This window comes from Dipodomys spectabilis, unplaced genomic scaffold, assembly GCF_019054845.1.
Source record: "Dipodomys spectabilis isolate Male_0828 unplaced genomic scaffold, ASM1905484v1 ptg000219l, whole genome shotgun sequence".
Taxonomy (NCBI): Eukaryota; Metazoa; Chordata; class Mammalia; order Rodentia; family Heteromyidae; genus Dipodomys; species Dipodomys spectabilis.
The window spans coordinates 252,330-275,068 of record NW_024870896.1 but is presented as its reverse complement, the minus strand read 5'-3'; the positions used below and the strand labels follow the sequence as shown (position 1 = coordinate 275,068).

Sequence of the window (22,739 nt, the reverse complement as noted above, 5' to 3'; positions counted from 1 at the left end):
ACTCTCTGTCCAGATTGTCTTGGAGCTGCCCTCCTCTAGATCTCAGGCTCCTACAGTAAAGTAAGCAAGGATTACAAGGGGAGCCACTGGCGCCAGGCTCGGCCTCACCGTCTTAAAATAGGGTTGTGTATGTCCATGTTTCTCTTTATGACAGGTCTGTTCTGAGAAATGCATCACGACACAACTTTTTTAGTCACGCAGACGTTAAGTGTATATATTTTGTACAAACTAAGAAAGGCTGCCCTGTCACTGGGCGGTGCATTGGTGACTAAAACGTGTTTCCTCAGCCAGGACTGTGTTAGTGGAGCCAGGTTCCCAGGCCACAGTTGGGAAAACAGTGCTTCGTGCTTCCCAGGCCAGACCAAAGCATCAGTCCCCGGAGAGGCTCTCGCAAGACATCCCCGGTTCTGAAGGAAGGGGCAAAGCGGAGAGAGCTGACACGGTGTGGTCCTTACACTGTGGCACCGCTTATATTTCCATTGACCCCTTCCCACAACCCAGACAAGTGGCCATGGCTGGGCTTGGTTAAGTGGCCCACAGGAAGCAGGGAATGAGTTCCAAACCCTGGTCATCTTCAAGCCAGGCGACCTCCAGCTGTGCCCTGTAGGTGTATCTTCAACCGTTATTTCGTAGCACTGATACTGGGGCTTGGAGGCAGGGCCTCTGGTTAATGGGAGGTCAGTCTCCTGGATTTGCATCTGTGGGGCTGGCTTTGTACCATAATCCTCAGATCTCAGCCTCCTGAGTAGCTAGGATTCCACTGGCTTTCAATCATATCTTTTACGTGGTAGTGACATCTACCAAATGCTCAGATGTCACATACGTGTCGTGTGAGGGGCTGGCCAGTGGGTGTGGGCAGGGCTGACCCCAGCCATGGTAGAAGCTTCAGGAGCAGGGCCTGGCATCTGTGGCCCAGTGCTGCAGCAGTGGCTTCTGTGACAGCCGGGGTCCCGTGGTGGTGAGGATGGGTTGGCGTGTAAGCATGAGCTGTCACGGGACGGTCCACGCCCAGATGCAGTACTTTGCTTGGGGCCACGTGGAGCCAGGTTGCATGGCGTATGCACTGCAGACTACGCGGGCATTTGAGGGAAAGCCTTCTACGTGACCTTACAACACTTCCATTCCTCTGACAAAAATCGTCACTTGTTCCAAATACCAATTTATAAAGACCCGTTTCTGCCCAGGTGCCATCTCTGCGCTCTATTCTGTGGAGTACATAGCTTGTCTGCAGAACTCGATTTAAGGTGGAATGTATCTGGATAAACTGCAAAGAAGATTTTTTTCCCCAGCTGTAGTGCTTTCAGGAGATTAAGGAAGTCACAGTTTTAAAACGAGCCCATGATAGAATTCATTCATCCTCCCCACACCCCGGAAGTGCCAGGCGACACGGTGCCAGGCTGTGGAGATGGCCAGGGGCTCCGCTGGGACAGGGTGCCGCATCAGCTCTGACACTGCTAGGGTGTGAGCGTTGCTCAGTCCCGGGAGAGGCCAGCAGGAGGCGCTGCTGTGTAGTCTCGGGGGCTTCGTAAGGTTTGTTACTCTGGGAAATCTTGGGTGATGCTGGGGATTGAACGCAGGGCTTTGGGCTTGCTAGGTAGGTGCTCTACCACTTGAGTCACACCACCAACTCTTTCTTCTTTCATTTATGCCCAAGCCAGCCCGGACTTGGGTTCTCTTATTTGTGCTTCCCACACAGTTGGGATGGCAGGACACAGCCCTATGTTCAGCCATTGGTTGGTTGAGCTGGGGTCTTGGGAACGTTCTGCCTGGGCTGGCCTCCCAATCTCAGTCTCCTTTTGCTTTTAGTTGGTTTTTGAGATAGGGTCCTGAGCTCACTTTGCCCTGCCTGGGCTGGCCTTGAATCACGGTCCTCCTGCCTCTGCTTCCCCAGCAGCTGAGATCACAGGCACGTACTTTCACACCTAGGCGCAGACTTTTGAGATAGGATCTCACTAATTTGCCTGAGCAGGCCTCAAATTGTGATCCTCCTGTCTCTGCCTCCCAGTTAGCTGAGACTGCAGGAGCTGCAATGGTAGTGGCTGAGATTGCAGGGGTAAGGCACCATACCCAGACCAGTCTGAGAAACCTGCAAGGAGAAGCATCCTCAGAGGTGCCTGGATTGATAATTTCAAAGACAAAGAACTTGCTCCTCGGGGGCATGAAAGATGTTTTGCATACATCGTATTCCATGTTAACTCCAAGAGCTAGGTTTGAAGACCTGGGTGCTCTCGGGGTCAGTGCTCCTTTGTAGGGCCTTGTGGGAAAGAAGGAATCACACCTCATGCTTTGGTACAAGAGGTCTGTTTTTGTAGGTTTTAAAGGGAAAAAAATTCCCATGTGTGTCTTTGCTCTTAGGAGCGGGGAAGGTCTGTGGCTTTTCACTCTTAGCCTTGTTTTTATTATTGCTCCTAGCACTCTGCATTTCTGTGGGAAAAGCCAAAAGGCATGAAAGTTCAGCTGGCTGCATCTCTGTGCCGCAGGTTCATGTGATTTTTGTTGTTGTTCCGTCTGCTGTTTTCTTGTGAATTGATGGTTGAATAAATAGAGGTTGATCAAATTCAGTCGTATTTCCCTGAGAGGAGATTACTCCAGGTGGTTTGGTTCCTATTGGGTATAATCTATTTTTCCCTTTTTGATGTCACAATGCCTACAGGCATTAACTGGGGATTACAGAAGGCTGATAGTGTACTTTTATCATTTTTCTTATCCCAGTACCCAACTACTTATGTAAAGATGGGCTCCCTGCATCCACTCTAGTTACCATGTGGTGGGATTGGTGTAGGGGCCGTAGACTAAATGCTTCTCTCCATTTACCACTTCTACAAAATTACTTACCTGATGGGCACTGATGGCTGAGATCTGGAGGGTTTGAAGTTAGCCTCGGAAGAACAGTTCTCAAGATCTTATTTCCAAAATAACCAGCAAAAAGTTGGGCTTGAGGCATTGCTCAGGTGGTAGAGTAGCAGCTAGCAAACTTGAGGCCCTGAGAGCTGGGAGTTCACACCACCCCACAAAAGTTCTCTAGAATCCTCAAGAATTGAAGTCGGACAGCGTGGATGGATGGATGAATGGATGGATTTTGCCAGTCCTGGGGCTTGAACTCAGGGCCTGGGTTCTGTCTCTGAGCTTTTTGGTGGTTAATAGGAGATGAATCTCATGGGCTTGGGAGCCTAGGCTGGCTTCCAACTGTGATCACATCTTGGCCTTCTGAGTTGCTAGATTACAGACATGAGCCATGAGAGCCTGGCCTGTTTCTGTTTTTAACTGGAAGCTTTCAAGATCACTGGGAAGATGAAGTTCATTGGGAACTCTCTGCTAGGGCTGACCCCGTCCTCACATTCCCTGTCCATGGATGGTCCCGAGGTTCAGCGGAGGGCCAGGAGTTAAAGGAACTGGACCGCACTCCCGGCAGGCTACCTTGTGTCTGGAATTCACGATGCCTAGTTGTTGACTTTTCCTCCACCCTGATTATGGCTGGAACCTGACCCCTTTCCATCTTTCTGTGGCTATGGGGTGTTTTCTGTTACTTGCTGAACCAGAGCCTTTCTTCGCCCCACTCTAGCGGGTCTGTAACATTTGTTCTCCTGTGTATCTGCATCTTTGCCACAGGTCTTCTATTGCATTTCTTCTCGGCAGTCTTGTTCTGCAGTTCTAAATATCTCTGCTTGATCTCGCCAACCGTTCATTTTGGGCTCAGCTGTGGTCATATAGTTTTTAAACTAACTGTTGGATTTTTACATTCACAAAGCACACTTTTGGCTCTGAGGCCCTCCTTCAGTGTCATTACAAATAATCATTATTTTGGTTCAGACTATTGATTTCCTTCAACAGTTTTGTTCCTCTAAACCCAGGCTGGGTGGGTTGGTTCTTTTTTTTTTTTTAAGTGTATATTGTACAAAACAACGGTTTCATTATGATGTTTTCATACATGCATCCTTCAACGCAGTAGCCTGGTGAGTGTGCGTTTGAGTTCTTCTGACTCCTGGCCCTCTTCACCGCTGAGCCTTGGTGTCATCCACAGACACTGAATGAGACGGGATCAACCCTCGGGAGTTCCCGACGCACCTGATCTTCCTTAGTACAACTTTCAAGGTGTTCAAATTGTGTCCGGTCTGGGAAAGTTGATATTATTAAGAGCTTCACTTTTGATTTGTAATAACGTTTACAACTTGATTTTTTTTTTTTTGTCGGTCGTGGGGCTTGAACTCTGGGCCTGGGCGCTGTCCCTCAGCTCTTCTGCTCAAGGCGAGCGCTCTACCACTTGAGCCACAGCACCACTTCCGGTTTTCTGGTGGTTTATTGGAGATAGGAGTCTCACGGTCTTTCTTGCCCGGGCTGGCTTTGAACCGCGATCCTCAGATCTCAGCCTCCTGAGTAGCTAGGATTACAGGCGTGAGTCACCAGCGCCCGGCTCACAACTCGATTTTTTTAAAGTCCAATGAACTATACTTGTTAAAGATCTTAAATTTTTTGAAGAAGTTATACTTGGAAGCGCTGGTGGCTCATACCTGTAATCCTAGCTAATAATCAATGATTAGCCTTGTGCAAAAGCAGCTCAGGCTCAAGTTATATATGTAATTCCAGCCCTGTGAGTGGTCAGCCCACCAGGTCCTCCTCCCCTTTGTTCAAAGACTATATTTAGGACTTGGACCAACAAATGTTGTGTGCATGTCATTGCTGACATGCGTGGTAGGTAGCAGTGGCTGATTATTGGCGGGTCTCCCTGGAGACAGGGCGGCCCTGTGGCTGCTGGGGTGCCCCGCCCGCCGCGGCCCCACCCACCGCAGCCCCGCCCGCCGCGGCCCCGCCCACTGCGGCCCCGCCCCCGCGGCCCCGCCCGCCGCGGCCCCGCCCGCCACAGCCCCGCCCCGCGACCCCGCCCGCCGCGGCCCCGCCCACCGCGGCCCCGCCCGCCGCGGCCCCGCCCGCCACAGCCCCGCCCGCCACAGCCCCGCCCCGCGGCCCCGCCCGCCACAGCCCCGCCCACCGCGGCCCCGCCCGCCGCGGCCCCGCCCACCGCGGCCCCGCCCACCGCGGCCCCGCCCGCCGCGGCCCCGCCCACTGCGGCCCCGCCCCCGCGGCCCCGCCCGCCGCCCTGGGCCGTGCCTCTGCAGCCCACCTTCGCCCTGGAAGGCAGGGGTGGGGGGTCCAGCGATGGAATGGAACGCCCGGAGTAGCCCTTGGCAGCCAGCGGTTGCCCAGCAAACATTTTTCTTGCCCAGCTTATTTGTAAGAGGGTCCGGGTGTCACTGGCGCCTTGTTAACGTTAGCTGCCTCCATGCCCCGCGCATGGTCTCTCTGCTTTGCACCCTTGCGTTTCCATCGGAATCTTGGAAGTAGCTGAATTTCCACCAAAAAAAAAAAAAAGAAGTGAGGCATTTGGGTGGTTGTCACCAGTTTGCATCGATGGAATTGGGGAGAGTTAGCGTCTGGTTCGCCACATGTGGTACACCCACCGTGGCGGCCTCACGCACTTAGCTTGCAGGTCTGGGCATCACACTGGTCTGAAGGGGGGGGGGGGGCTAACCTTTATGTACGGGTGGGGCTGCGTTCCTTCTATAGGCTCTGGGGAGAATCTCTGTCCTGCAGCGGCGTCTGCAGCCAGTAGGCTGCCCACGTTCCTGTCCTGACTTCCTCCTCCTCTTCTAAGGACCTTGGGATTTTCTGAGCCCACTTAGCTGATCTAGGACAGACTCGTCTCCAGATCCCTGAGCACATCTGCAGAGGCCATTTGCCATGGAAGAGCATCCATGTGCTCCAGCTGTTGGCTGTGGACATCTCTGGAGGATGCTGTTCTGCCTGCTGACACCTTGATCATCCCAGAACCTCTCTGCTGGTCCCTAGATCCTCTCACATCTCAATGTGCCAATCTTCCATTAGATGTATCCCAAAGTTGCTCCTGTTTTTGACGTACTCCAAATTTTGATGTTTCAGAAATTAAGTTCCAGGTTTTTTTACTAGTCTATGTAAATGTAATTGCTTTTCCCTTATCAATCTTGCTTATGCAAGCTTCTTAAAATTAATGTATTAGTTCTAGTAAAAATCAGTTAGATTTTTCCACATAATCATAATGTCTGATTAAAGACAGCTTTGCTTCTTCCTTTGCAGTCTTGAGTGCTTTTTATCTCTGGTCTGATTGCAGTGGTTAAGAACCCCAGTAACAACACTGAATAGAAGGGGCAAGAGTGGACACCTTGTTTTTCTTCTGTACGGAGGGAGAAAGCTTTCACTGTGTGAGGTCACGTTAACCGTGGCCGCCTCCATAGAATGCCACAGCTCTTCTGCAGTCAAGAATGAAGGCTGGATTTTGCCAGGTGCTTGTCCTAGTTTTTCATAAGATGGTACTTTGTGTATGTGTATGCGCATGTGCACGCTCGCATGCATGTTATTGGCTTGAACTCAGAGCCTGGGCACTGTCCCTTAGCTTTTCCCTCAAGGCTGGTGCTCCACACTTGAGCCACACTTCCACTTCTGGTTCTTTGGTAGTTAATTGTAGATAAGAGCTCTTTACATGGACTTTTCTGCCAGTTTTGAACCAGTCCTCAGACTTCAGCCTCCTGAGTAGCTAGGATTATGGGCAGATGTGAGCCACTAGCACCGAGCTTGCTTCCACTGTTTCTCAAATAGGGCTTCACTTTTTGCCCGGGCCCACCTAGACCACAATCCTCCAATGTAGGCTCGGATGACAGAAGCGCTACTACACCCAGTTATTAGTTGAGACCCATGAGGGCTTGGGAACTTTATTCATTTTTAACCAGGATAACTTCAAACTGAGATCCTCAGGTTCTCAGCCTCCTGACTAGCGAGGATTAGACATGCACCACCATGCCTGGCTTCTCTTGTTTGTGAATCTTGTTTCAAAATGTTAGATTTATGCTTTTTGAAAGCCTAGCTGATCGCTCCTATGTGTGTAAGAGGAGACACTTCTCTGTAAGGCAGTGATTACAGGTTCAATAGGAAAGATCAAGATAGAAACACTAACCAGCAGTTGGTTATTAGGCTTGTATGTTTCACTAGTACAGAGATGTACTGGTTTTGCTTGCTGTTGTTTTGTTTTGCTTTTAAACCTATTCCTCTCTCTTCCAAGGTTTTTGATTCCAATGAAGAATCTGGGTGCCTCGTTCTCACCATAGTCATATCCGGTCACTTCTTCATTTCCCAAGGAGAGACACTACTGGTATGTACTTTGATATATATATGCAGGGTTTGTGTGGATCCTGGGGCTTGAACTCAGGGCCTTCTGTTCTCACTTGTCTTTTCCGTTCAAGGCTGACGCTCTACCATTTGAGCTATACCTCCACTTTCAGCTTTTTGCTGGTTAATTGGGGATTAGCGTTTCCTGACCCAGCTGGCTCTGAACTACAGTCCTCAGATCTCAGCCTCTTGAGTAGCTAGGGTTACAGGGATGAGCCACTGGGGCCTGGCTGCTTTCCTTCTTTTTGAATAAGGTCTCATTTTTTTTTGCCCAGACTGGTGTGGACTGTGATCTTTCCATTTCTTCTTCCTGTATAGCTGGGATGGCAAGCATGTGCCACCATGCCCAGCTTGTTATTTGAGATGGAGTCTTGCAAACTTTTACCCGGGCTGGCTTTGAACTTTGATCCTTCCAATCTCCAGGATCTGAGTAGCTGTTAGAGGCATGAGCCATTACATCCAGTGTGATTTTTTTTTAAATATATTTTTAGTGTCTTGATGAATAGACCGAGTTTAAATTTTTGAAGTCTATATTTTCTCTTCTACTTCATACTTTTTGACTGCTGTTTAATAAACTGATGCCTGCTCCAAGATTGCAGAGATAATTTTGTTTCCCTCTCGAAGTTTTATGCAGTTGTAGCATCTATATTTAGACACATGATCTTACTATTTATTGTTTTTATCATTTTGCATAGAATCCTTTCTTCCCTCAATTAAAGCAATCCAGTATTCATAATCCTCATATTTAGGGAGTGTGATCATAGGTCTGGGGGGGGGGGTTGCTTCTTGCGTTTTTGTGGGGCAGTTGGGAGCATAGTACTGGGATTGAACTTGGCCTTGGCCTTGCTGAGCAGCCTCTCCACCACCTTAAGCTGTACTCCAAGCCCCTTGGCTTTAGTTTGTTCTTCAGACGAGGTCTGGTGCTTTTGTCTGCATTATTCTCTGACTTGTGATCTTCCAACCTCTACCTCCCAAGTAGCTGGGATTATAGGCATCTACCACCATACCTGGCTGACATCATTTATTTTAAATATATGGTGAAAGTTAAAGGATTTGGGTTTTCTTTTTTGGCACATGGGCATTAATTGATCCAGCACCTTTAGTTGGACGGTTTTCCTCGTTGTATTGATTACCCTGGCTCGTCTATTGCAAACTCACTGGCTAAGTCTCTGTTGTTGTTGGTTTTTTTTTTCTGCACTCATTTCTAGCCTCCCTTGAATAGCACTGTCTGGATTATGTTTGCTTGGTTGTAAATTTTGAAATCCATAGCGTAAGTTCTGGACTGTTCCCGCCCAGAGTTGTTAGGGCTCTTCCAGGCTGTTTGTGTTTCCACGTAAATGTCGGGATGACCAGCTGTTTGTTGTTTAGATCGGGCTGCTCTGAAGTTGTCCATCAATTGGGGCCGAGGCTGCCGGCTGTTGAGTCTCCATGCTGTGAGCGCTTTACCCGCTCCTTCCTCCCCCCCCCCCCCCCCCCCCCCCCCCCGCCCCAGCAAGTCTTGCAAGTCCTTAGCTAAATCTGTCCACAAATACGTCATCTTTTTTTTTTTTTTGCTGTTGTAAGGAGTTCTGAAATTTGAATATCTAATGGATTCCTCTAATGTGTAGACACATGAGGTCAGTATTTTAGAGGTCACTCGGATCTTGTGATCTCACTAAGCTCCTTTCTGTTGCTTGAATGTCAACTCCTTAAGGTTTCTCTGCATAGATGACCCCATATCCGTGAGGGAAGGTTGACGCTCCTTCCTTCCCAGCTCTGCCAGCGGAGCCCGCCCCCTCCCACCAGAGCCACTGGCCGAGCCATCCTCTACCTGATGCCTAGCAATGCCCACAGGGGGCATCCCGGCTCGGTCCAGGCTTGGGGAGGAAGCACTCAGTCAGCACCATTAAGTAAATGCTCGCAGAGATGACGTCTTTGTGGATAGAACGAGATTGAGGAAGTTGCTTCTATTGCTAGACGTGCCTCCTCCTCTCCCTTTGAGACTGCTTTCAGATGAAAATGGTATGTATTGTAAATGAATGTATGTACTGTGAATGATGTGTGTGTGCACTGTATTCAGGTCACTGGGTGTGTCCTTGAGGGGGTAGTGGGGCGCAGGCCTCCTCTTGTCCTCACATTCTGCTTCCTGACCATAAGAGGCATGGCTTCCACCTCCAGCACCCACCCCACCTCGTGTCCTCCCCCCCGAGCAGGCCAGGCGCATGCGCAGGGGGAGCCGCACCTCTGGGAGCCGAGTGAGCCTTTCTCTCCCTGAGCTGATGGCAGGCCGCACAGCATGGCCCTTGGCCTGGGCCGGGGACTGAGCAGATACTTGGCCCGTTTTAAACCGGGTCGGTTCGGTGTTGGCTATTGAATGTGAGTTCCTTATTCATTTCACATATTAACCTCCTGTCACACTGAAGGTTTGCAAATATTTCCTTCCATTGTATGCACTGTGTTGATTGTTTCCTTTGCTACGGTTCACTGAGTTTTTAATCATGACCAGTTCAATTTTTGTTGAATGCTTTTCTGTCTCCAGAGGTTCTGTTTTTTTTAGTTCTGTTTAGCCCTGTTAAAATAAAAATTTTAAATATTCAGTAAGGTTGATTCGGGAAGCATCAACCTTTGTTGTAAAAGTATGAAGTTTAAAAGTAAAAAGACTTTTAAAAGTATGCACATGTGTGAGTGTGATAAAAAATACAAATACATGTTTAAAAGATATTTTTCTGCCTACAGCACTTTGTCAGTTTGTATAATTTCTTTTTTTTTTTTTTTTTTGGTCATTCATGGGGCCTGAACTCTGGGCCTGGGCGCTGTCCCTGAGCTCTTCAGCTCAAGGCAAGCGCTCTACCACTTGAGCCACAGCGCCACTTCCAGTTTTTAGTGGTTTATTGGCGATCAGAGTCTCATGGACTTTCCTGCTCGGGCTGGCTTTGAACCATGATCCTCAGATCTCAGCCTCCTGAGTAGCTAGGATGACAGATGTGAGCCACAGGCGCCCCGCTTGTATAATTTCTTCAGAGTATTTTCTGAAATCCATAAAACTCACATCTAGAAGAGCAAGCAATGCATAGTACCACTTGTCAACGGCAACTTTACGTTGCTATCGCATTTACAGGCCCTCGCTCCTCAAGTGCCCTGGGATGGAGTATATCTTGAGAGTTTTCTAAGAAAAGGTGGGGAGTGGACCGCTCGCTCGCTGTTGAGAGTTTTAGCCGTTCAGTGTCTGTATGGAATGCAGTTGTTGGCATGGATTAAAATGTGCTCAATTCATTCTGAGTTTTCATGGCGGCTACACCCCCTCTTCACCCCCAGAGTCACTTCTTTCAGGGAAATGGATGGCGAGGACCCAGTTAGAGCTCCGTGGGTATCCCGCAGGCCGGGGGGCCGCAGGCTCTCGGTGTGGTCCTGAGCAGCCGTGTGAACACATCCGCTCTGCAGGGCTGGGCCTCACCGCCGTCAGCGCAGGCGGTCTGCGCGGGGCCTACCAGCACCCGCTTCCCACGCATAAACGTCAGTTGAGTCTCTGCCTATACCTGGGGTACACTGTGGGGAGGCGCAGTGCAGATGCCCCCCGGCCTGCTGTGTCCTTCGTGTCCAGCCCCTGCTCCAGAGTGGCCACGGCTGCTCTCCTCTTCCACTCTTGGCAGTCTGAATACATCCCTCCCCCCCATTTCGGGCTTTTTATCTTTTTTCTGATTGTAGTAAACACATAGAATTGACTATCTTAACCTAAATTGTGTGAGGCGGTCCTGGGGTTTGGACTTAGAGCCTGGGTACTGCCCCTGAGTTGGTTTTTTTGTTTTTGCTCAAGGCTTGAATCACAGCTCCACTTCCCAAGTGTCGGTGGGGAACTGGAGATGAGTCTCACCGACTCTCCTGCCCGAGCTGGCGTTGAATTGTGATCCTCACATGCAGCCTCCTGAGGAGCCAGGATTACAGGCATGAGCACCAGTGGCCGGCCAGGGTTTGTCTTTTTGAGATGGGTTCACTTCACTAAGCTTACTGTCCTTAAAAACGCATCCAGGTTGTGTCCTGTGGGGCTAAGTAACAGTCTATGGTATTTATATACTATATGTTGTTTGCTCCTGTCAATGGACTGAACATCAGTATACGGGTATCTCTGGAAGTCTGCTGTTTTGGGTCTCTGCCCATAAGTAGAAAGGCTGGATCAGATGGCAATTGTATTTTCAGTATTTTTTGAGGCACTTCCATATTGTTTTACCCACTGGCTGCACCATTTTACATTCCTTCGAACAACGTACCAGATTCCAGTCTCCACACATGCTTCGCAGTGCTTGCTCTTTTCTGTTCCCTCGGGGAGAGGGGCGTGCGGGGCGGCTGTGGCAGGGTGCAGCCATTGTGAGGCTTTGATCCCCAGCGCCGCAGCTGCTCCCCTCCCCTCCCGCAGTGGACACAGGCTGGGGCCACGCGTTCTGAATGGTGTTAACGCTCCCCCTCGCTGCGGCTCCCTGTGTGCAGGGCCACGGGTTGCTGGGTTCCTGGTTCTGCCTCCGGTGATCCCTGCCCGCGTCTCCGCCCTGCGCGGTCTCCAGCTGCGCCTCCCAGGCCACCGGGCCGCTCTGAGCGCGCACGTCCCCGCAGCCGTCCTGTCTGCACCTCCCCACCCAGATGCCCGGACGGGGGCAGTTCCCACACCCCGCCGCTCCCTTGGGCTTGAGTGGGTTCTCACCCAGCAGGCCTGTCTTCACCTAAGAACAGTTCCGCCCGACACCTGGAGGTCAGGCAGGCCCGGCGCGTCCTGGGAATGATGGACGGGCTCCGGGTATGGTTTGGCTTTAGATGCCTTTGTTTTCACACCCCGTGCAAATACTCTTCCAGAAGCACTGTCTTTGCGTTCACCGAAGTATTACATTCCTATGTATGTGACCCTTGTAACTGTCACAAACTAACTTCCATCTGGTTCTTAAAATGTCCAATTCACTCCCAACTGTGTGGGGTGGGAGTGGGGGGGGGAACCTCTAACTTGGCCTGTGTTCACTTTTCTTGCTCGGCACTCTACCACTTGAGCCACACCTCCAGCCTGGCTTTTTGCTGGTTAATTGGAAATGGGAGTCTCATGGACTTTGCCGCCTGGGCTGGCTTTGAACTGGGAATCTTGCAGGTCTCATCTTCTAGTATTACAAGCACGAGCCACTACCATCTGGCAGCATAAACTTCTTTTTGGTCAGTCATGGGGCTTCACCTGAAGGCCTGGGCACTGTCTCTGAGCTTTTGTGCTCAGCTGGAGCTCTACAACTTGAGCCAAAGTCTGCTTCCAGCTTTTGGCTGGTTAATTGGAGTCTTACTGTCTTTCCTTCCTGGGTTGGCTTCAAACCACAATCCTCAGATCTCAGCCTCCTTAGTAGCTAGGATGACAAACGTGAGCCACCAGCGCCCAGCTTCATTTCGCTTCCTAGAGTAACGGCCAGCCCTCCACACTCAGGACCACATTCTCGGTGTTCCCTTCTTGGTGCTTTCTGTCTGTCACGTTAGCTGTTTTGATAGATGTGCAGTGACACGTGTTTGTGGTTCTCATTCGTATTTTATCAACTGCTGATGAGCACGCTATGGCTTGAATATGGTTCGGGTTCTCCAGAACTCACATTGCAACGAACACAGCCAGGGCCTGGTGGGAGGATTAACGTGCATTGCTACAGGAGAGGTTCTTTAGTTATTGCACGTGAGTCGGCCATTCTTGCTTCTCTGCACACCAGGCTGTTTCTAGCTTCTGTCATGAGTTAACCAGCAGAGTCCCCAACAAAAGCCGCGAGAGCCAGCATCACGCTCACAGACCTCCCCGCCTGGAGTCCTGGACCAAAACAGCCCTCGGCTCTAAGTCACCGTCTTAGCATCTGTTGTGTTCAGACAATACACAGAGAGGACCAAGGCCCTTGCAGCGAGTACTCGGCTCAGCACCTGCTCTCCTGAGCAGTCTGTGAAAACCGGCTCATTTCCACCGTGCTTTCATGTAGCCTTTACTGCGATTAGGATTTTTTTTTTCTCCCTCTCTTCCTGTTTTTCTTCATTCTTCTGTATCATCATCCTTTTTCTACTTAGGAACCGTTGACAGCCACGTCAGCCAGAAAGGGGAATGAATGACTACAGCATACAACTGGCTGGCGGAAAGAGGTGTCCTTCCCATTTATGCTTAGATTTAGACCTTAGATTTACTTATACTTCCTTGAGCGGCAGGACTGGGTTTGAACTCAGGGTCTTGCACTTGTTAGATGCCGCAAGGCAGCCACACTTGCCATTCTTGCACTGATCAGGGTCTTGATTCCTGTAAGCCTGGACTGTAATCCACCCCTTTGGGGCTTCCGTTCTTAATGGGATGCCAGCCATGTGCCACCACAGCCAGCCTCTTCCCACTGCAGTGGGATCTCAATTGCAATGGAACTGCTCTCCTCCCAATCTCGGCGTCTTGCATGTATGCGCATGCGCGTGGCTGGGATGGTAGGCGTTCGCCATTGTGCCTTGGTATTGAGGAGGAGCCTCACGTGTATGCCTGAGCGGGCTGTTTTCCTGATGTCAGCCTCCTGAGAAACCAGGAACCCAGGTAGGTGCTGTTGGGTGGTATGGTGCAGATGTGTCAGTGTTGGGGGTTGGTGGTAGGAGAGTGGGTTCTTCAAGAGGGAGCCCCTTATTTTTTACCAGTTCCCTCTCTCTGGCCACATTTCTTCGTGGTGGTGTTGCCTGAATCTCCTCTGTTCTCTGCCACCTCCTGCTCAGGAAGTCGGCCGCTCATTGACGCCTGGCATCTTCCTCCGAGCAGCTCTGGCCTCCGAACCAGGTCTCACCCAAGTCCTCGGCTCATCGTGGGCCTGGCATTCCTGCCTACTTGTGCTGGTGTTCTCTCCTAGTCTCTGTCTCAGCATTTTAGCTTGGCTAGATGAAGCCTCGGTTCAAACTGTGTTCTTATCTGGGAATCTAAAACATTTAGATTCGGGCTGGGAAGGTGGCTCAGTGGCAGAGCGCTTGCCTTGCACGCCTGAGGCCCTGGGTTCGATTCCCCAGCACCACATAAGCAAAAAGAAAAAAAGCCAGAATCTGGCACTGTGGCGCAAGTGGTAGAACGCTAGCCTTGAACTGAAGAGCTGAGGGACAGCGCCCAGGCCCAGAGTTCAGGCCCCATGACTGGACCCAAAAAAAACAGAACAAACAAACAAAAAACCATTTAGATTCCTTTTTTTTTTTTTTGTCTATTCCCTCCTCCCCACCCCTTTTCACTAAAATCCTCAATTTAAAAAGTACACCTTTGCTCCTGGTGAAGTAACCAAGAGTTCAGTTCTGGGGGCATTTCAAGTCTTCATGGTATCTCTATATGACGAGGTGTCTGCTATCAGTGGGCTGAAATTTCTAAATATAAATCAAGAACATTTCTGTGGATGTAAATAATTCACTCAGCTCTCTAACCGGGCAGCTGAATGGTGATCTTTGACCGGAGCCTTCCTACCCTGGGATTGTGTGGGGAAGGAAGTCTGTGTCGTTTCCTGACACGGTAATGGTTCTGATAGGCACTCGGCTTATCAGCCTGCCTTGCTTTTAAAACTGTAATTATGCATTTGTTCCATTGCATTTCCATTGTGACCTCTCTGTAGTTTCTTGACCTTCTTTCATTAGGACTATCTCTTGGCAGTACTTTTTTTTTTTTTAAGAGGCTTCTGTTGTGTATTTAGTAAGAAACGTCTTAGGCATATGAAGCCAGCAGTAGTGACCAGTTCACTTTTCCTTTCTGCTCTCCCTAAGGTGAGTCATGACTTTGGATAATACCCCGGTACTCAAGAAGACAGTAATTTAGACACTTAAAAACCTAAGTGCCTTTTTCCCCCACTTTTTTTTTTTTTTCATTTCCTAGCATTGTAGCCTAGCAGATTTGGCAGATTTTTGTAGATGGGGTCTTTATTTTTAGCTATCCCATTGTGTTTCCTACAGTGTGATTTGGAAGGGAAAATGCCATTGAAACCGAGTCCTCCACGTGGTCCCTGTCCACAGAAGGGACAGCTTAGTGCTCACTGAGTGCTGCTGAATCATGGATGTCAAATGTCGTATCTACCAGTCCTCAAAACATTGTTTGGGGGACTGGGAAGGTGGCTCAGTGGTAGAGTGTTTGCCTTGCATGCATGAGGCCCTAGGTTTGATTCCTCAGCACCACATAAGCAAAAAGAAAAAAGCTGGAAGTGGCACTGTGGCTCAAGTGGTAGAGTGCTAGCCTTGAGCTGAAGAGCTGAGGGACAGTGCCCAGGCCCAGAGTTCAGGCCCCACAACCAGCAAAACAAAAAAAAACAAAAAACATTGTTTGGTATCCATCATTTAAAAACTTATTACTTTTACTGTAATGAAGTAACTCTTGGAGATATATATATATTATCAGATGGCATGAGGTTACTTACTTCATGGTATTCTGCCAGAATTCTGGATTCTTTCTCTTGTGAAGAGGTAGAGCAGCTTAGCACTGGTGACTCATCCCTGTCATCCTAGCTACTCATGGGGCTGACATCTGAGGTTTGCTGTTTGAAGCCAGCCCTGGCAGAAAAAGCCCATGAGACTCTTATCTCCAATAAATACTCGAAAAAGCTCAAGCAGTAGAGCACTAGCCTTGAGCAAAAGTAGTTCAGGCACAGTGCAGGCCTAGAGTTCAAACCCCAGGACTGGGAGACGAAAAAAAATACTCAGAACAGTGCTCAGGCCTTGAATTCAAGCCCTAGGACCAGCACAACAACAAAAAGGTTATAGAACATAAGGTCTTTTTGAGAACATGTATTTGGAGTAAGATTCCTTCCTTCCTCCCTCCACCCCCAGAGTATCTAGGTTCAGTTAGTTATGTTTTTTTTAGTAGTAAGTCTTTATTATTATTATTGGAGAAAAGCTGTCATTTGTAAAAAAAAAATTATTATTGAAGGGGAAATGAGCAAATTTCACTATTATTGTTTGCACTCTATGTTCCAAGCTTTCAGGTAATGAATACTGGTCCTTCGGTAGGGTTTACTGAGGAAGCACAGTTTAGATACTGGAATCAAGGGAAGTATAGTTCCAAGTGACATGATTCAGATGAGCATCAGGATTGTCAACTTTTTTTGGGGGAGAGAAGGGGGGCCAGTCCTGGGGCTTGAACTCAGGGCCTGGGCACTATCCCTGAGCTGCTTTTGCTCAAGGCTAGCACTCTACCACTAAGCCACCTTCCCAGCCCAGATTGTAACCTTTTGTGATGAACACCTCAGGCCGCAAAAATAGTATACAGAATTTCCACTTACCATTCCCCCAGCATGAATGGCACCTAGCATGTGGTAGGAGTCCGAACCAGGAGGTGACCCTGGCACCAAATCCTGCCCTGGAACATGCGTGTCTCTAGAGCGAGCTCCCAAACTGTGCTCAGGTGTTAAGCAAATGGATTCTTAATGCATGGCAACTGTGGCTGGTTGGCTTCCCCAGCCTGGGACAGCCCCTCCCACCCCCACCCTTTGTATTTGATGGCCTTGACGTCATCGAGCAGCACTGGCCAGAGGCATTCAGCCCTTCTCAGCCCAGCGGCCCAGGAGCCTTGTAAAGTGGCACTGGGTTAAGGCCTGGCTACTACTCTCCTCCATGCGTGATCCCTCCTTCTCCCCTTGTAAGCAACAAGCGCTTATGAGGATGACAGCCTGTTTCTCCCTTCTCCGAGTCCACTGCTGTTCCTTCCTGCCCCGGCTCCTGCTCCAGAGTTTGCCTAGTGAAGGCTTTTCTATTCCTGTCATTCCTCCTGTATGTTTAGTAAGCGTTCTGCCGGCTTTCCACCTGCACAGACTTCGTGCGTCACTGTGGACTCGTTTCCTCATTGGGCATCCTCCACCTCTGTTACTTGCTCCTTGACCCCCGCCTTCAGCACTGTATTGTCAACGATCCAGTCTCCACCCCAAGCAACCAGCTCGCTTGGTGCCGGGGAATGGCACGTGCTCACCTGGATGTGGACCATTCAGTCCAAGTGGCTGTGCAGTCTTTCGGTTGCTTGATCGCCTGTGGCAGTCGGAGCAGTCTCTCCTGGAAAGACTTGAGAGTTCATTCTTTAACCCTCTGGCTTCCTTTTCCCCTCTGGCTTCTGGAGGCTGGAGGTGACGAGGACCAGGTGTGTGGAGGCCAGAGGCAGAGGGACACCCAAAGGCCACGCAAACAGCGGTGCACGCTCCCACGTTTGCCATGTGCACACGTTTTCTGCACCCCTTAGAAGATTACCCAGTCATACATCTACTTCTTTTCCTATTAAGTTTTGAAAACTTGGTTTCATATAAACCAAATAGATGACTACCTTAAACATGGCTTCTAAAAGCATGCACTGACTTCCTTCTGCACCTTGAGCAGTTTGGTTCTGGAGGGACACAGAACCCTCACACTGGGCTTCATCCTCCAGCCACGGGTGACCCGGAGCCCGGCCTTGACCTGGCTTTTCCTATTAACACAGGACCACTGGCTCCTCCATCCCGTGCGCTATACATTTACAGGATTGATTGAGCACAGACGGGTGGTTTTAAGTTGGCTCCTCCCTGTCCTCACTCCCTTCTTCCCCCTGCCACTATCTTTGGGGATAAAGGTTTTATTTCTTCCACAATAACTGGGCAAAAATAGTAGACTCAGCCGCTAAGTAGGTCAGCCTGCCTGCGCACCGAGGGGCGGCAGGTGCTAATGAGGGTTCCTGACTTCAGCATGGCGAGGGGAGCAGTAGAAATAGCAGTGTCTGCACTCAGATCCCGGGAACCAATAAGAGTTCCTGCCTTGGTCTAACGTAGGTAACTGAGGAAGTGGCTTTCACACCATCATGGGGGGGGGGGGGGAGGTCTTACATGATTTTTAATGAAGATGGCCAAATAAAGCACAGGACCTGCCGGGAGGAGCGCAGAGCGCGGCTGATGGTTCAGTTACTAGATGGAGGCTGCCAGAGGCTCGCTCACTTGAATGCACGGGAAAACCAGTGGACGAACCGAAGCTATTAAGAGGGTCACTGGTTCCAATGACTGAGGATCCCCCAAAAGGGGTCTGAGACAGAACCAGGAGGGACACCGTGACTCCGCTTGGGGCTCTGGGCGCGAGCTTAGCCCTGTTCTGTTTGCAGCTCCGTCTTTTTCTTGTTTTTCACTGGCGTGGCCACTGCCCCGTGTCCTCGCGCTGCACTCCCGTGGTGGGGAGACCGCTTCGACTCCTTCCATGAGGGACACGTGCTGTGGAAAGCCGTGTGCGACTCCCGCGGAGCCGGGGGCTGTGTTAACTAGCAGAAGCCACTATTTCCTCATCAGCACGCACCTGGCCACGGGATAACTCCATCTTTCACGCTGATTGGCAAAGGGCAGCCGGGCAGCTCTCAGTCATCAAGCACCTGTGGCAGTGGGGTCAGCCACAGGCCCCGCAGCGCCCCCTCCTCTCTTGCCGGGCTCTGGGGCGCTGCCTGCGGCCACCTCCTCTCCCATCCCAGCAGTCACTGTAAAATACGAATCTGCCCATTGGTCCGTGTGTCCGTGCATCCCACGGGGTGAGCTTTTCGACCCACCGCCCCCCTGGGTGCCCCAGGGGCAAAGAAACGTATTGTATGTGCATAATGTGCAATTGCGTGGCATCGCCCAGGGCAAGGTGTGTTTCGCACAAATATTGCCACGTTCCCTCGGTTGATGTGGGGGTGGTGAGGTCAAGGCCACGGAAAGATCCAAAATGCTGGGGTGCATTTACTTATCCTTTGGGTCCCTGCAAGCGGGCGGACTTGTGATTTCTTCCTGTGGGCCGAGGCCCTGGCGTGGCCAGGGCTGTGTGGAGAGCACTGGCAGCCGCCCGTGGGTGGGATGGCATCGTTCTGTCAGATTTCTCCGGATTTAAGAGCATCGGGTTGTGCCCTTGGTGGGGCAGGCGTCATTTCAGGGCCTACGTGTGGCGCCTCACCCTCTGCCGCCATGCCATTCAGGGGTCACCCGTGCTGTGTGGCAGCACCCGGGTGAAGGGGGACTTTCCCTAGTCACACCTTTTCTCACAGGACTTGGAGGTTTTGCTTAAGCAGAGTCTGCTGTCAACCTTGTGTGCCGATAGCCCTGCAACCCTCGCCCGTTCCGAGTCTCCTGCCTGCCCTGGCCCTACCTTGACCGTGGAAGCTGTCCTGACGCACGCATGCGCTGTGAAGCCGCTCGCTCTCAGGCCCGGGAGGAGGGGGTGAGGCCAGCCTGGCTGTGCCTAGTACTCCCTCCCCCCACTGACAGTGGACAGTACCCCCACCCCCACACCTGTACCCCCCACCCCACCCCCCCGCCCCCGCCCAGCTTGCTTGTTCTCTTCGTAGCTATTTTTGTACTGATTGCAAGTCTCAGAAATGAAAACTATTTCTTAGAAGTGAAAAGTTTTCCTTTTCTGCACTTAGTCTTTTGTCCGGTCTATTTTCTTTTCTTCCTTAATGGTCCTGGGCTTGAACTCTGGGCAGCGCACTGTCAGCTTTTGTGCTCAGGCACTAGCTCTGCCACTCAAGCCACAGCTCCACTTCCAGCTTTTTGTGGTTAACTAGGGATTAAACCTTGCAGGCTTTTATGCCCAGGCTGGCTTTGAACCGTGGTCCTCAGAAATCAGCCTCCTGAGAAGCTAGGATGACAAGCACGAGCCACACCCCCACCCGTCTGTTTTCCTAATTCTGGATGTAAGAACTGGGAGCAAGGCTCCGAGGCCCGGCTGTGTCCTGGCTCCTGCTTCTGCTGTGGCTTCTTGTCATCTAAGCTGTACTCAAATAGCAGGTGGTGGCATTATACTTACCTCAGCCAGGTTGCTATGTGCTTATATTTACTACTAAACTTCCAAGTTTACAACGACGCCTGCCGTGCCGACACACATGGTGGAAGCCACTAGAAGCAAGAATGTGGCCAGAAGTGACGGGGATCTTTAGAATCACATCTGGTCATTTGCCACCGACGGGAACCCAGCGGGTTCCACACAATGAGGTTTCGCACATCCTATTTTGTGCCTCAGACCCCAGGGACTAGTCCCGCTCGCAGGCTCTGTGAACACCAAGAGCAACACAGGCAAATATCTTGTGTTGGCTCCATTGAATTCTCACGTGTGTGTGTGTGTGTGTGCATGCTGCTCCCAGTATTTGAGCATAGGGCCCACCCTGTAGGGCTCTACCCCTCGAGCCATGCCTTCAGCTCCGTCTTTCTGCTGATTAACTGGAGATGATGAGAGTCTGTTGTACTTCCCTGCCCGGGCTGGCTTTGAACTGTGCTCCTCCAGGTCTCCACTTCCCTAGAACAGCTAGGATCACAGACATGAACTCAAGGCTTCACATTTTTTAGGCAGGTGCTCTCCCACTTGAACCATGCTTTCAGCACAGGAAAGATTTTTTTTTTTTGGTCGGCCATGGGGCTTGAACTCTGGGCCTGGGCGCTGTCCCTCAGCTCTTCAGCTCAAGGCGAGCGCTCTACCACTTGAGCTACAGCGCCACTTCCGGTTTTCTGGTGGTTTATTGGAGATAGGAGTCTCATGGTCTCTCCTGCCCGGGCTGGCTTTGAACCGCGATCCTCAGATCTCAGCCTCCTGAGTAGCTACGATTACAGGCGTGAGCCACCAGCGCCCGGCTCAGCACAGGAAAGATTTTTAAACCACATGGAAAAGAGCACTGACTGCATAAAAAAATGGAAAACTTGGGTATGTCAAGTAAAATTCATAGCCAAATTAAAAATTAACCCTTTCCCCCTCCCCCACGGTATAACCCGTTTTCACTGTATTTGATGTTGGTATAATTTGGGGAAGGGAAGGGAAAAAAGCAAAATGTTTAAATAGGGATACAGGTTGACCCACTGCGACAATGAGATGTACAAGACACTATGTAAAAAAGCAAACTTTAAAATTGGGGGGGGGGGGGGGAGAGGGAAGGTAGGTGTAGGGTGTAGTTGTAGAGGTGGGAGGGAAGGGATGGTAGGGGAAAAACAAAGGAGGAGGCAACAATGCTTGTTAAGACATGTACTCATTACCTTGCTCATGTAACTGTAACCCCTCTGTACAGAATTCTCACAATAAAAAACTTAAGAAATGAACACCTTTCCAATTTTTGTGTGCGTGTACACGCGCATGCGTGCACTGATCCTGGGGCTCAACTCAGCCTGGGTGCTGTCTCTGACTTTTTGTGCTCAAGGGTAGAGCTCTACCACTTGAGCCACAGCTCCATTTCTGGCTTTTTTGGTCATTAATTGGAGATACAAGTCTCACAGACTTTCTAGCCAAGCTGGCTTCAAACTGCTATCTTCACATCTCAGCCTCCTGAGTAACTAGGATTATAGGCATGAGCCACTGGCATCTAGCCCAAATCAAATTTCAAAACGTATAATCTATAGTAAGAACAATTAAGTTAAAATTTCTGCTCAGAGACAATCCTCTAAACTAAGCTTAAAAAAGAAAATCGGGGCTTTGGGCTGGGAATGTGGCTCAGTAGTAGAGTGCTTGCCTTGCATGCATGAGGCCCTGGGTTCGATTCTTCAGCACCACATAAGCAGAAAAATCCAGAAGTGGCACTATGGCTCGAGTGGTAGAGCACTAGCCTTGAGCTGAAGAGGTGAGGGACAGCGCCCAGGCCCAGAGTTCAGGCCCCATGACTGGCCAAAACAAAAAACTGGGGCTGGGAAGGTGGCTTAGTGGTAGAATGCTTGCCTTGCATGCATGAGGCCCTGGGTTCGATTCCTCGGCACCACATAAGCAAAAAGAAAAAAACAAGAAGTGGCAGTGGCTCAAGTGGTAGAGCGCTAGCCTTGAGCTGAAGAGCTGAGGGACAGTGCCCAGGCCCAGAGTTCAGGCCCCATGACCGGACCCAAAAAAAAAAAAAAAAAAGACTAAAGCTGAAGTAATAATTATAACCCAGCTAAAGAATGGCCACAGGCTACAGAGACTGTCAAAATGATTAAATGTCATACATGTATCTGTATATACACATACATACATACATACATACATACATACATACATGTACACACATACACACAGTCCAGAGGTTTCCTAAGAATTTTATTTCAGTGACTGTCTCCAGAGAGGGGAACTGAGTAGATAGAGGACAAGGATGAAAAGAGGAATTAACTCTTGAAAGCAAAGCATTTTGTCACCTTTGGTGTTTATAGACATATGTATGTGTGTGTGTATATGTATAGTAAGTGTATATATAGTGTATACACACTGGCATCGGCTGCCCTGTGCTGGGACGGGATCCACGGATGAGGCTCGAAGCTTGCCATTGAACTGGCTGCACCTCTTCTGACCTCCTTGCTTCCGCTGCTAATTTGTCTAATTCCTTCATTTCAGGAAGGATTTTCACTCATTGGCAGCAAGAACTGGCTGAAGATTGTGAGGCGCATGGACTGTCTGTTGTTTGGAACGACAACAAAGGCAAGATGAAGCTAGCGCTGGGCTCAGGCTGACACGGGGGAGGGGACAGGGCAGGGCGAGGCCTCCAGCAGCACGCCTTCACTGGAAGAGAGTTCCATCTCAGGGGTCATCAGAGAAATGGGATTTTGAATTTGGGGGTACAGCCTGAGCGGTAGATGCTTTCTTTAGCCAGTGCCAAGCCCTGGGCTTTATCTCCAGTATGG

General features: G+C 50.2%; 1 protein-coding gene across 1 annotated transcript in view; it reads left to right on the top strand.

Moving 5' to 3' along the window:
* Rec114 (REC114 meiotic recombination protein) overlaps window positions 1-22,739 on the top strand; it is a 34,492-nt gene that overhangs the window by 6,867 nt on the left and 4,886 nt on the right. The window contains exons 2-3 of the mRNA XM_042697383.1: window positions 7,088-7,177; window positions 22,453-22,536. Coding sequence (XP_042553317.1) covers window positions 7,088-7,177; window positions 22,453-22,536 — 174 coding nt within the window. The remainder of the gene's footprint in view (window positions 1-7,087; window positions 7,178-22,452; window positions 22,537-22,739) is intronic.